The sequence below is a fragment of the Oncorhynchus mykiss genome, chromosome 2 (genome assembly GCF_013265735.2).
Source record: "Oncorhynchus mykiss isolate Arlee chromosome 2, USDA_OmykA_1.1, whole genome shotgun sequence".
Taxonomy (NCBI): Eukaryota; Metazoa; Chordata; class Actinopteri; order Salmoniformes; family Salmonidae; genus Oncorhynchus; species Oncorhynchus mykiss.
In genome coordinates, this window is record NC_048566.1 from 11,569,059 (window position 1) to 11,583,599 (window position 14,541).

At 47.3% G+C, this 14,541-nt stretch overlaps 1 protein-coding gene across 6 annotated transcripts in view; it reads right to left on the reverse strand.

The window, feature by feature from the left end:
* Window positions 1–14,541, reverse strand: part of LOC110513475 (vacuolar protein sorting-associated protein 13B) — an 818,772-nt gene that overhangs the window by 97,120 nt on the left and 707,111 nt on the right. For all 6 annotated transcript variants that reach the window (XM_036938036.1, XM_036938048.1, XM_036938043.1 and 3 more), the window contains exon 44: window positions 1,864–2,025. In XM_036938036.1, coding sequence (XP_036793931.1) covers window positions 1,864–2,025 — 162 coding nt within the window. The remainder of the gene's footprint in view (window positions 1–1,863; window positions 2,026–14,541) is intronic.

Here is a 14,541-nt window from a genome sequence, read left to right on the forward strand (position 1 = left end):
TCGGTGGGTGGGTCGGTGGGTGGGTCGGTGGGTGTGTGGGTCGGTGGGTGGGTGGGTGTGTGGGTCGGTGGGTGGGTGGGTGGGTCGGTGTGTGTGTGTGTGGGTGTGGGTGGGTCGGTGGGTGTGTGGGTCGGTGGGTGTGTGGGTCGGTGGGTGTGTGGGTCGGTGGGTGTATGGGTCGGTGGGTGTGTGGGTCGGTGTGTGTGTGTGTGGGTGTGGGTGGGTCGGTGGGTGTGTGGGTCGTGGGTGTGTGGGTCGGTGGGTGTGTGGGTCGGTGGGTGGGTCGGTGGGTGTGTGGGTCGGTGGGTGTGTGGGTCGGTGGGTGTGTGGGTCGGTGGGTGTGTGGGTCGGTGGTGTGTGGGTCGGTGGGTGTGTGGGTCGGTGGGTGTGTGGGTCGGCTGGTGTGTGGGTCGGTGGGTGTGTGGGTCGGTGGGTGTGTGTGGGTCGGTGGGTCGGTGGGTGTGTGGGTCGGTGGTGTGTGGGTCGGTGGGTGTGTGGGTCGGTGGGTGTGTGGGTCGGTGGGTGTGTGGGTCGGTGGGTGTGTATAGGTGAGGTAAGAGCACAGATTTAGTGTGATTGATGGTTAATAAGACCTGACTTCCTGACTCACTGTAGTAATTATGGCCATGTCTTTTCTCAGAAAGCACTTTCTCACACTGCTCAGGAGAGAGAGAGAGAGAGAGACACAGAGAGAGAGAGAGAGAGAGAGATAGATAGAGAGAGAGGGGGAGAGAGAGAGAGAGAGAGAGACACAGAGAGAGATAGATAGAGAGAGAGGGGGAGAGAGAGAGAGAGAGAGAGAGAGAGAGACACAGAGAGAGAGAGAGAGAGAGAGAGAGATAGATAGATAGATAGATAGATAGATAGATAGATAGATAGATAGATAGATAGAGAGAGGGAGAGAGATATATATATAGAGAGAGATAGATAGATAGATAGATAGAGAGAGAGAGAGAGAGAGAGAGAGAGAGAGAGAGAGAGAGAGAGAGAGAGAGAGAGAGAGGGAGGGAGGGGGGGAGAGAGAGAGAGAGAGAGAGAGAGAGAGAGAGAGAGAGAGAGGGAGAGAGAGAGAGAGAGAGAGGGGGAGGGAGGGGGAGAGAGAGAGAGAGAGAGAGAGAGGCTATATATAGTATGTTGCATATATTTTTACACTACTACGACTCTCTGTTCATCATATATGCACTGTCACTTTAATCATATCTACATACTACCTCAACCAGCCTGACTAACAGGTGCCTGTATAGAGTCTTGCTACTAACAGGTGTCTGTATAGAGCCTTGCTACTAACAGGTGTCTGTATGTAGCCTTGTTCCTGTTATTTTCAAATGTCTTTTTACTGTTGTTTTATTTCTTTACTTACCTACCTACACACACACACACACACCTACACACCTACACACACACCTACACACACACACACACACACACACCTACACACACACACACACACACACACACCTACACACACACACACACACCTTTTTTAAGCATTTCACCTGTTGTATTTGGCACACGTGACAAACAAACTTTGATTTGATTTGAAAAGGCCTTTTAACCTCTAATCAGAATCACTATTAGATCCATCTGTTTCCCAACCTCCCTCCTCCCAGCCTGTGAGTGTGTGTGAGTGTGTGTGTGTGTGTTAGCGAGTGTGTGTGTGTGAGCTGGCCTGCGTGTGTGTGTGTGTGTTTGTACCTGTGGTGACTTGTGGCTCCTCCATCTGTACTGGTGGCTGTGTGAGGAGGGTGTGTGTGTGTGTGTGTGTGTGTGTGTGTACCTGTGGTGACTTGTGGCTCCTCCAGCTGTACTGGTGGCTGTGTGAGGAGGGTGTGTGTGTGTGTGTGTGTGTGTGTGTGTGTGTACCTGTGGTGACTTGTGGCTTCTCCAGCTGTACTGGTGGCTGTGTAAGGAGGGCAGCAGGACGTTCTCATCGGTGTCCACCTGGCCAAACCTCAGGGTCTCCTGGGTGTCGTTACAGAGCACATGGTGACTGATCAACAACTCCTCCGCACCTTCATCCCCATTCTAGAGAGAGGAGGGAGGGAGGGGGAGAGAGAGAGAGAGAGAGACAGAGGGAGGGAGGGGGAGAGAGAGAGAGGGAGGGAGGGAGAGAGAGAGAGAGAGAGAGAGAGGGAGGGAGGGAGGGAGAGAGAGAGAGAGAGGGAGAGGGAGAGGGAGAGGGAGAGAGAGAGAGAGAGAGAGAGAGAGAGAGAGAGAGACAGGGAGGGAGGGAGGGAGAGAGAGAGAGAGAGAGAGGGAGAGGGAGAGGGAGAGAGAGAGAGAGAGAGAGAGAGAGAGAGAGAGAGAGAGAGAGGGAGGGAGGGAGGGAGGGAGAGAGAGAGAGAGAGAGAGAGAGAGAGAGAGAGAGAGAGAGAGAGAGAGAGAGGGAGGGAGGGAGAGAGAGAGAGAGAGAGAGAGAGAGAGAGAGGGAGGGAGGGAGGGAGGGAGAGAGAGAGAGAGAGAGAGAGGGAGAGGGAGAGAGAGAGAGAGAGAGAGAGAGAGAGAGAGAGAGAGAGAGAGAGAGAGAGAGAGAGAGAGAGAGAGAGAAAGTCATGCGGGGAGAAACATGTTCAGCAGTGTGTGTCCACAGGGCTCCCCTCGTATATCAATCAACTGTAGATCTTGTGGTCGGCCGTCACATCCTGGCTTGTGGGAGAGTGACATCATATCTGGAAAGACCACAGCCTCCTGACCACAGCCTCTGTTGGGGGTGATAACCATGTCAAGGCCTGACCCAGTTCCAGGACTTCATTGTTTTTAATTGGTCTTAATTGTTTTAATTGTTTTTAATTGGTCTTAATTGGTCTCTCTCTAACTGACTGAATACAATATACACACTACACTATACCATGTATCTGAGTCTCTCTCTCTCTGACTACAATATACACACTACACTATACCATGTATCTGAGTATCTCTCTCTCTCACTGACTACAATATACACACTACACTATACCATGTATCTGAGTCTCTCTCTGACTGACTACAATATACACACAACACTATACCATGTATCTGAGTCTCTCTCTCTCTGACTACAATATACACACAACACTATACCATGTATCTGAGTCTCTCTCTCTCTCTCTGACTACAATATACACACAACACTATACCATGTATCTGAGTATCTCTCTCTCTCACTGACTACAATATACACACAACACTATACCATGTATCTGAGTCTCTCTCTCTGACTGACTACAATATACACACTACACTATACCATGTATCTGAGTCTCTCTCTCTCTGACTACAATATACACACTACACTATACCATGTATCTGAGTCTCTCTCTCACTGACTACAATATACACACTACACTATACCATGTATCTGAGTCTCTCTCTCTCTGACTACAATATACACACAACACTATACCATGTATCTGAGTCTCTCTCTCTCTGACTACAATATACACACAACACTATACCATGTATCTGAGTCTCTCTCTCTCTGACTACAATATACACACTACACTATACCATGTATCTGAGTCTCTCTCTCTCTGACTACAATATACACACAACACTATACCATGTATCTGAGTCTCTCTCTCTCTGACTACAATATACACACAACACTATACCATGTATCTGAGTCTCTCTCTCTGACTACAATATACACACAACACTATACCATGTATCTGAGTCTCTCTCTCTCTCTCTCTGACTACAATATACACACAACACTATACCATGTATCTGAGTCTCTCTCTGACTGACTACAATATACACACTACACTATACCATGTATCTGAGTCTCTCTCTCTGACTGACTACAATATACACACAACACTATACCATGTATCTGAGTCTCTCTCTGACTGACTACAATATACACACAACACTATACCATGTATCTGAGTCTCTCTCTCTCTGACTACAATATACACACAACACTATACCATGTATCTGAGTCTCTCTCTCTCTGACTACAATATACACACTACACTATACCATGTATCTGAGTCTCTCTCTCTCTCACTGACTACAATATACACACAACACTATACCATGTATCTGAGTCTCTCTCTGACTGACTACAATATACACACAACACTATACCATGTATCTGAGTCTCTCTCTCTCTGACTACAATATACACACTACACTATACCATGTATCTGAGTCTCTCTCTCTCTGACTACAATATACACACAACACTATACCATGTATCTGAGTCTCTCTCTCTCTGACTACAATATACACACTACACTATACCATGTATCTGAGTCTCTCTCTCTCTCACTGACTACAATATACACACAACACTATACCATGTATCTGAGTCTCTCTCTGACTGACTACAATATACACACTACACTATACCATGTATCTGAGTCTCTCTCTCTGACTGACTACAATATACACACAACACTATACCATGTATCTGAGTCTCTCTCTGACTGACTACAATATACACACAACACTATACCATGTATCCGAGTCTCTCTCTACAATATACACACAACACTATACCATGTATCTGAGTCTCTCTCTACAATATACACACAACATTATACCATGTATCTGAGTCTCTCTCTGACTGACTACAATATACACACTACACTATACCATGTATCTGAGTCTCTCTCTCTCTGACTACAATATACACACAACACTATACCATGTATCTGAGTCTCTCTCTCTCTGACTACAATATACACACAACACTATACCATGTATCTGAGTCTCTCTCTCTCTGACTACAATATACACACAACACTATACCATGTATCTGAGTCTCTCTCTCTCTGACTACAATATACACACAACACTATACCATGTATCTGAGTCTCTCTCTCTCTGACTGACTACAATATACACACAACACTATACCATGTATCTGAGTCTCTCTCTACAATATACACACAACACTATACCATGTATCTGAGTCTCTCTCTCTCTGACTACAATATACACACTACACTATACCATGTATCTGAGTCTCTCTCTCTCTGACTGACTACAATATACACACTACACTATACCATGTATCTGAGTCTCTCTCTCTCTGACTACAATATACACACTACACTATACCATGTATCTGAGTCTCTCTCTCTGACTACAATATACACACTACACTATACCATGTATCTGAGTCTCTCTCTCTCTGACTACAATATACACACAACACTATACCATGTATCTGAGTCTCTCTCTCTCTCTGACTGACTACAATATACACACTACACTATACCATGTATCTGAGTCTCTCTCTGACTGACTACAATATACACACAACACTATACCATGTATCTGAGTCTCTCTCTCTGACTACAATATACACACAACACTATACCATGTATCTGAGTCTCTCTCTCTGACTACAATATACACACAACACTATACCATGTATCTTAGTCTCTCTCTGACTGACTACAATATACACACAACACTATACCATGTATCTGAGTCTCTCTCTCTCTGACTACAATATACACACTACACTATACCATGTATCTGAGTCTCTCTCTGACTGACTACAATATACACACAACACTATACCATGTATCTGAGTCTCTCTCTCTCTGACTACAATATACACACAACACTATACCATGTATCTGAGTCTCTCTCTCTCTGACTACAATATACACACTACACTATACCATGTATCTGAGTCTCTCTCTCTGACTACAATATACACACAACACTATACCATGTATCTGAGTCTCTCTCTCTGACTGACTACAATATACACACAACACTATACCATGTATCTGAGTCTCTCTCTGACTGACTACAATATACACACAACACTATACCATGTATCTGAGTCTCTCTCTCTGACTGACTACAATATACACACTACACTATACCATGTATCTGAGTCTCTCTCTCTCTGACTACAATATACACACTACACTATACCATGTATCTGAGTCTCTCTCTCTCTCTCTGACTACAATATACACACTACACTATACCATGTATCTGAGTCTCTCTCTCTCACTGACTACAATATACACACTACACTATACCATGTATCTGAGTCTCTCTCTGACTGACTACAATATACACACAACACTATACCATGTATCTGAGTCTCTCTCTCTCTACAATATACACACAACACTATACCATGTATCTGAGTCTCTCTCTGACTACAATATACACACAACACTATACCATGTATCTGAGTCTCTCTCTGACTACAATATACACACAACATTATACCATGTATCTGAGTCTCTCTCTCTCTGACTACAATATACACACAACACTATACCATGTATCTGAGTCTCTCTCTCACTGACTACAATATACACACAACACTATACCATGTATCTGAGTCTCTCTCTCTCTCTCTCTGACTACAATATACACACTACACTATACCATGTATCTGAGTCTCTCTCTGACTGACTACAATATACACACAACACTATACCATGTATCTGAGTCTCTCTCTCTCTGACTACAATATACACACTACACTATACCATGTATCTGAGTCTCTCTCTACAATATACACACAACACTATACCATGTATCTGAGTCTCTCTCTCACTGACTACAATATACACACAACATTATACCATGTATCTGAGTCTCTCTCTCTCTGACTACAATATACACACTACACTATACCATGTATCTGAGTCTCTCTCTCTCACTGACTGACTACAATATACACACAACATTATACCATGTATCTGAGTCTCTCTCTCTCTGACTACAATATACACACAACACTATACCATGTATCTGAGTCTCTCTCTCTCTGACTACAATATACACACTACACTATACCATGTATCTGAGTCTCTCTCTCTGACTGACTACAATATACACACTACACTATACCATGTATCTGAGTCTCTCTCTCTGACTGACTACAATATACACACAACACTATACCATGTATCTGAGTCTCTCTCTGACTGACTACAATATACACACAACACTATACCATGTATCTGAGTCTCTCTCTGACTGACTACAATATACACACTACATTATACCATGTATCTGAGTCTCTCTCTCACTGACTACAATATACACACTACACTATACCATGTATCTGAGTCTCTCTCTCTCTGACTACAATATACACACTACACTATACCATGTATCTGAGTCTCTCTCTCTGACTGAATACAATATACACACTACACTATACCATGTATCTGAGTCTCTCTCTCACTGACTACAATATACACACTACACTATACCATGTATCTGAGTCTCTCTCTCTCTGACTACAATATACACACTACACTATACCATGTATCTGAGTCTCTCTCTCTCTGACTACAATATACACACAACACTATACCATGTATCTGAGTCTCTCTCTCTGACTGAATACAATATACACACTACACTATACCATGTATCTGAGTCTCTCTCTCACTGACTACAATATACACACTACACTATACCATGTATCTGAGTCTCTCTCTCTCTGACTACAATATACACACTACACTATACCATGTATCTGAGTCTCTCTCTCTCTGACTACAATATACACACAACACTATACCATGTATCTGAGTCTCTCTCTCTCTGACTGACTACAATATACACACAACACTATACCATGTATCTGAGTCTCTCTCTCTCTGACTACAATATACACACAACACTATACCATGTATCTGAGTCTCTCTCTGACTGACTACAATATACACACAACACTATACCATGTATCTGAGTCTCTCTCTGACTGACTACAATATACACACAACACTATACCATGTATCTGAGTCTCTCTCTGACTGACTACAATATACACACAACACTATACCATGTATCTGAGTCTCTCTCTCACTGACTACAATATACACACTACATTATACCATGTATCTGAGTCTCTCTCTCACTGACTACAATATACACACTACACTATACCATGTATCTGAGTCTCTCTCTCACTGACTACAATATACACACAACACTATACCATGTATCTGAGCCTCTCTCACTGACTACAATATACACACAACACTATACCATGTATCTGAGTCTCTCTCTCTGACTGAATACAATATACACACTACACTATACCATGTATCTGAGTCTCTCTCTCTCTGACTGACTACAATATACACACAACATTATACCATGTATCTGAGTCTCTCTCACTGACTACAATATACACACAACACTATACCATGTATCTGAGTCTCTCTCTCACTGACTACAATATACACACTACACTATACCATGTATCTGAGTCTCTCTCTCTCTGACTGACTACAATATACACACTACACTATACCATGTATCTGAGTCTGTATCCGGGGGACCGATAGATGTTGAACAAGTCCCACCGTACCTCTGATTCAAAAGGGGTCAAATGTGGACGACCCATTTCGGTTGAATGCATTCCGTTGTGCAACTGAGTTAGGTCCTCAATTTCCCATTCCTCTTTTTATTGAGAACACTGGGCTTTGGAGAGGGCTTCTCAAACACACTAAAAGTTAAAGAGTACGCAATTCCAAAACAGCTCAACGACCAAGGTCTGTGAATTACTTGAAACTTTTCCAAACACATCCACCCCCCCCCCCTCCACCACACCCAACATCAGAGAGCTTCTCATGAACCAGTCCAACCTCAACACAGCAGACCCCCAACATCAGAGAGCTTCTCATGAACCAGTCCAACCTCAACACAGCAGACCCCCAACATCAGAGAGCTTCTCATGAACCAATCCAACCTCAACACAACAGACCCCCAACGTCAGAGAGCTTCTCATGAACCAGTCCAACCTCAACACAGCAGACCCCCAACATCAGAGAGCTTCTCATGAACCAGTCCAACCTCAACACAACAGACCCCCAACATCAGAGAGCTTCTCATGAACCAGTCCACCCCCCCCCCCTCCACCACACCCAACATCAGAGAGCTTCTCATGAACCAGTCCAACCTCAACACAGCAGACCCCAACGTCAGAGAGCTTCTCATGAACCACTCCAACCTCAACACAGCAGACCCCAACGTCAGAGAGCTTCTCATGAACCAGTCCAACCTCAACACAACAGACCCCAATGTCAGAGAGCTTCTCATGAACCACTCCAACCTCAACACAACAGACCCCAACGTCAGAGAGCTTCTCATGAACCAGTCCAACCTCAACACAACAGACCCCCAACATCAGAGAGCTTCTCATGAACCAGTCCAACCTCAACACAACAGACCCCCAACATCAGAGAGCTTCTCATGAACCAGTCCAACCTCAACACAACAGACCCCCAACATCAGAGAGCTTCTCATGAACCAGTCCAACCTCAACACAGCAGACCCCAACATCAGAGAGCTTCTCATGAACCAGTCCAACCTCAACACAACAGACCCCCAACATCAGAGAGCTTCTCATGAACCAGTCCAACCTCAACACAACAGACCCCCAACATCAGAGAGCTTCTCATGAACCAGTCCAACCTCAACACAACAGACCCCCAACATCAGAGAGCTTCTCATGAACCAGTCCAACCTCAACACAACAGACCCCCAACATCAGAGAGCTTCTCATGAACCAGTCCAACCTCAACACAGCAGACCCCAACGTCAGAGAACTTCTCATGAACCAGTCCAACCTCAACACAACAGACCCCGACGTCAGAGAGCTTCTCACGAACCAGTACAACCTCAACACAACAGACCCCAACGTCAGAGAGCTTCTCATGAACCAGTCCAACCTCAACACAGCAAACCCCAACATCAGAGAGCTTCTCATGAACCAGTCCAACCTCATCACAGCAGACCCCAACGTCAGAGAGCTTCTCATGAACCAATCCAACCTCAACACAACAGACCCCAACGTCAGAGAGCTTCTCATGAACCAGTCCAACCTCAACACAGCAGACCCCCAACATCAGAGAGCTTCTCATGAACCAGTCCAACCTCAACACAGCAGACCCCCAACGTCAGAGAGCTTCTCGTGAACCAGTCCAACCTCAACACAGCAAACCCCAACATCAGAGAGCTTCTCATGAACCAGTCCAACCTCAACACAACAGACCCCAACATCAGAGAGCTTCTCATGAACCAGTCCAACCTCAACACAACAGACCCCAACATCAGAGAGCTTCTCATGAACCAATCCAACCTCAACACAGCAGACCCCAACGTCCCATTGAGACAGAGTGACCCCAGAGTGACCCCAGGGTGACTGTTAAAGGAGGCCAGCAGTAAAAAAAAAGCTCAGAGTTTAACAGCCAAAAACACTGTTCTGCTGTTGCTATTGGAAACCGATGGGAAAGTTTTTACCTCATTAAACCTGGTGGACGGGACGTTTTTTCCCCATTCGGACGGGACAGCTGCTGGCACGAGTTCAAATCCATGCCCTCTTTATAGAGGAACGCCATCTGAGGCACCTTTCAACTTCGACGCGCTGACTTCTAAACTGCCAGACATCTTTAAGATGCCGTGCTAACCCTTCTTTAAAGATCGGTATCGGTTAACAGAGACTCTTCATTAGGCTACACGATACAGCCATCTTCATCCTCTTATCGTCCTCTTCTCTCTCTCTCTATAAAAAAAACGGCTTTATGTGGACAAATATTACCTCCTGAGATATGTTGATAGTCAATAAAAACCTGCTTGTTATAAACAGGGTTTTTAAAAAGTGACAGCTCTCTCAGTCAGCCCCCGACGTCCCAGCAGACACCAGAATATCAATTTCTATAATCCGGTCACATACTACATTACTCCTCCTGCTGCCTGTACCCACATTAGTCCTGGTTACGTAGGCATATATGGGCCTCTCTATGTCACACAGATCTACGCTAGACGTGACAAACTAGAGACGGTAATTGTAGACGGGAGAGAAACTTCTAATCACGTGGAATTGGATCCTTGCCACGCAGAAGTTGGTGGTAAGACAATGGTTAAAAACCAGACAATAAAATAGATCAAGGAACAACGACGGTACCTAAAGCCCCCGTGTCCTGTACGGGGCCGTCAGAACCCTGGTACATCTGCTGGGAACAGAAACCTGATCTGTCTTTAACTAGCGATGGATCTATCTTCTCTACTCTGGGGGGTGGGTGGGGGGGAGACAGAAACCTGATCTGTCTTTAACTAGCGATGGATCTATCTTCTCTACTCCGGGGGGGGGGGGGGGGGGGGGGGGGGTAAAGACGAGCTGGATCATTCAAACAGGAACAGAAAAAAGCCCTGCTCCCTCGTGATTTCCTAAGTGCACATTTGGTGTTCTGTGAGAAAGTAGAGTGTGTAAATACTACTGTGTTTTACTGTGGCTAAACCCTAAAGCCACTCCCCTGGGAAGAGGATAGGGAGAGGATAGGGAGAGAGGGGGAGAGGGGGGGAGAGGATAGGGAGAGAGGGGGAGAGGGGGGGAGAGGATAGGGAGAGAGGATAGGGAGAGAGGGGGAGAGGGGGGGAGAGGATAGGGAGAGAGGATAGGGAGAGGATAGGGAGAGGATAGGGAGAGGATAGGGAGAGAGGATAGGGAGAGGATAGGGAGAGAGGGGGAGAGGATAGGGAGAGGATAGGGAGAGAGGGGGAGAAGGCTGGGTTTGGAGTTGGGGGGTAGGCCTGCCTGGGGTAAGTTGGTTTGAGGCTGGGGGGGTAAGCCTGCCTGGGGTAAGATGGTTTAAGGCTGGGGGGTAGGCCTGCCTGGGGTAAGTTGGTTTGAGGCTTGGGGGTGTAGGCCTGCCTGGGGTAAGTTGGTTTGAGGCTGGGGGGGTAAGCCTGCCTGGGGTAAGTTGGTTTGAGGCTGGGGGGTAGGCCTGCCTGGGGTAAATTGGTTTGAGGCTGGGGCTGGTTGTGGGGCTGGGGATGGTTAAAATCTCCCTCCCTCCCAACCCCTGTCCCCTGGTCCAATCAGGATCTAATGGCCTGGTTCAATCAGATCCACACCTCTCTGATGTCTCCACACACCTGGCTGGCTGTGTAGAATCTACCAGACACACACCTCTCTGATGTCTCCACACACCTGGCTGGCTGTGTAGAATCTACCAGACCCACACCTGACTTGCTGTGTGGAATCTACCAGACCCACACCTCTCTGATGTCTCCACACACCTGGCTGACTGTGTGGAATCTACCAGACCCACACCTGGCTGACTGTGTGGAATCTACCAGACCCACACCTGGCTGACTGTGTAGAATCTACCAGACCCACACCTGGCTGACTGTGTGGAATCTACCAGACCCACACCTGGCTGGCTGTGTGGAATCTACCAGACCCACACCTGGCTGGCTGTATGGAATCTACCAGACCCACACCTGGCTGACTGTGTGGAATCTACCAGACCCACACCTGGCTGGCTGTATGGAATCTACCAGACCCACACCTGGCTGACTGTGTGGAATCTACCAGACCCACACCGGGCTGACTGTGTGGAATCTACCAGACCCATACCTGGCTGGCTGTATGGAATCTACCAGACCCACACCTGGCTGGCTGTGTGGAATCTACCAGACCCACACCTCTCTGATGTCTCCACACACCTGGCTGGCTGTATGGAATCTACCAGACACAAACCTCTCTGATGTCTCCACACACCTGGCTGACTGTGTAGAATCTACCAGACCCACACCTGGCTGACTGTGTGGAATCTACCAGACCCACACCTGGCTGGCTGTGTGGAATCTACCAGACCCACACCTCTCTGATGTCTCCACACACCTGGCTGGCTGTGTAGAATCTACCAGACCCACACCTGGCTGGCTGTGTGGAATCTACCAGACCCACACCTGGCTGGCTGTGTGGAATCTACCAGACACACACCTCTCTGATGTCTCCACACACCTGGCTGGCTGTGTAGAATCTACCAGACCCACACCGGGCTGGCTGTGTGGAATCTACCAGACCCACACCTGGCTGGCTGTGTGGAATCTACCAGACACACACCTCTCTGATGTCTCCACACACCTGGCTGGCTGTGTGGAATCTACCAGACCCACACCTGGCTGGCTGTGTGGAATCTACCAGACCCACACCTCTCTGATGTCTCCACACACCTGGCTGACTGTATGGAATCTACCAGACACACACCTCTCTGATGTCTCCACACACCTGGCTGGCTGTGTGGAATCTACCAGACCCACACCTGGCTGTGTGGAATCTACCAGACCCACACCTGGCTGACTGTGTGGAATCTACCAGACCCACACCTGGCTGACTGTGTGGAATCTACCAGACCCACACCTGGCTGGCTGTGTGGAATCTACCAGACCCACACCTGGCTGACTGAGTGGAATCTACCAGACCCACACCTGGCTGGCTGTATGGAATCTACCAGACCCACACCTGGCTGACTGTGTAGAATCTACCAGACACACACCTGGCTGACTGTATGGAATCTACCAGACCCACACCTGGCTGTGTGGAATCTACCAGACCCACACCTGGCTGGCTGTATGGAATCTACCAGACCCACACCTGGCTGGCTGTGTGGAATCTACCAGACCCACACCTCTCTGATGTCTCCACACACCTGGCATGGCTGTATGGAATCTACCAGACACACACCTCTCTGATGTCTCCACACACCTGGCTGGCTGTGTGGAATCTACCAGACCCACACCTGGCTGACTGTGTGGAATCTACCAGACCCACACCTCTCTGATGTCTCCACACACCTGGCTGGCTGTATGGAATCTACCAGACACACACCTATCTGATGTCTCCACACACCTGGCTGGCTGTGTGGAATCTACCAGACCCACACCTGGCTGACTGTGTGGAATCTACCAGACCCACACCTATCTGATGTCTCCACACACCTGGCTGGCTGTGTGGAATCTACCAGACCCACACCTGGCTGACTGTGTGGAATCTACCAGACCCACACCTGGCTGACTGTGTGGAATCTACCAGACCCACACCTGGCTGACTGTGTGGAATCTACCAGACCCACACCTGGCTGACTGTGTGGAATCTACCAGACCCACACCTGGCTGTGTGGAATCTACCAGACCCACACCTGGCTGTGTGGAATCTACCAGACCCACACCTGGCTGTGTGGAATCTACCAGACCCACACCTGGCTGACTGTGTGGAATCTACCAGACCCACACCTGGCTGGCTGTATGGAATCTACCAGACCCACACCTGGCTGACTGTGTAGAATCTACCAGACCCACACCTGGCTGACTGTGTAGAATCTACCAGACCCACACCTGGCTGACTGTGTGGAATCTACCAGACCCACACCTGGCTGACTGTGTAGAATCTACCAGACCCACACCTGGCTGACTGTGTAGAATCTACCAGACCCACACCTGGCTGACTGTGTAGAATCTACCAGACCCACACCTGGCTGACTGTAGAATCTACCAGACCCACACCTCTCTGTGGAAGCCCCATTCAAGCTTTACTTTGTCTGAAACCAAAAGGGAAACAGAGGGCAGGAATGTTCCTTGGCAGCATGTCCATCTGAAGGTAGTCAACGCTGCCCACGCTGTGAAATATTTCAGTACAATTCCTGGTGTATCAGGTTTGGTCTTCAGCCTTCCTCCACACCCCTACAAGACTCTCCTATCCTCCTCCTCCTCTTCTTCCACACCCCTACAAGACTCTCCTATCCTCCTCCTCCGCCTCTTCCTCCACAC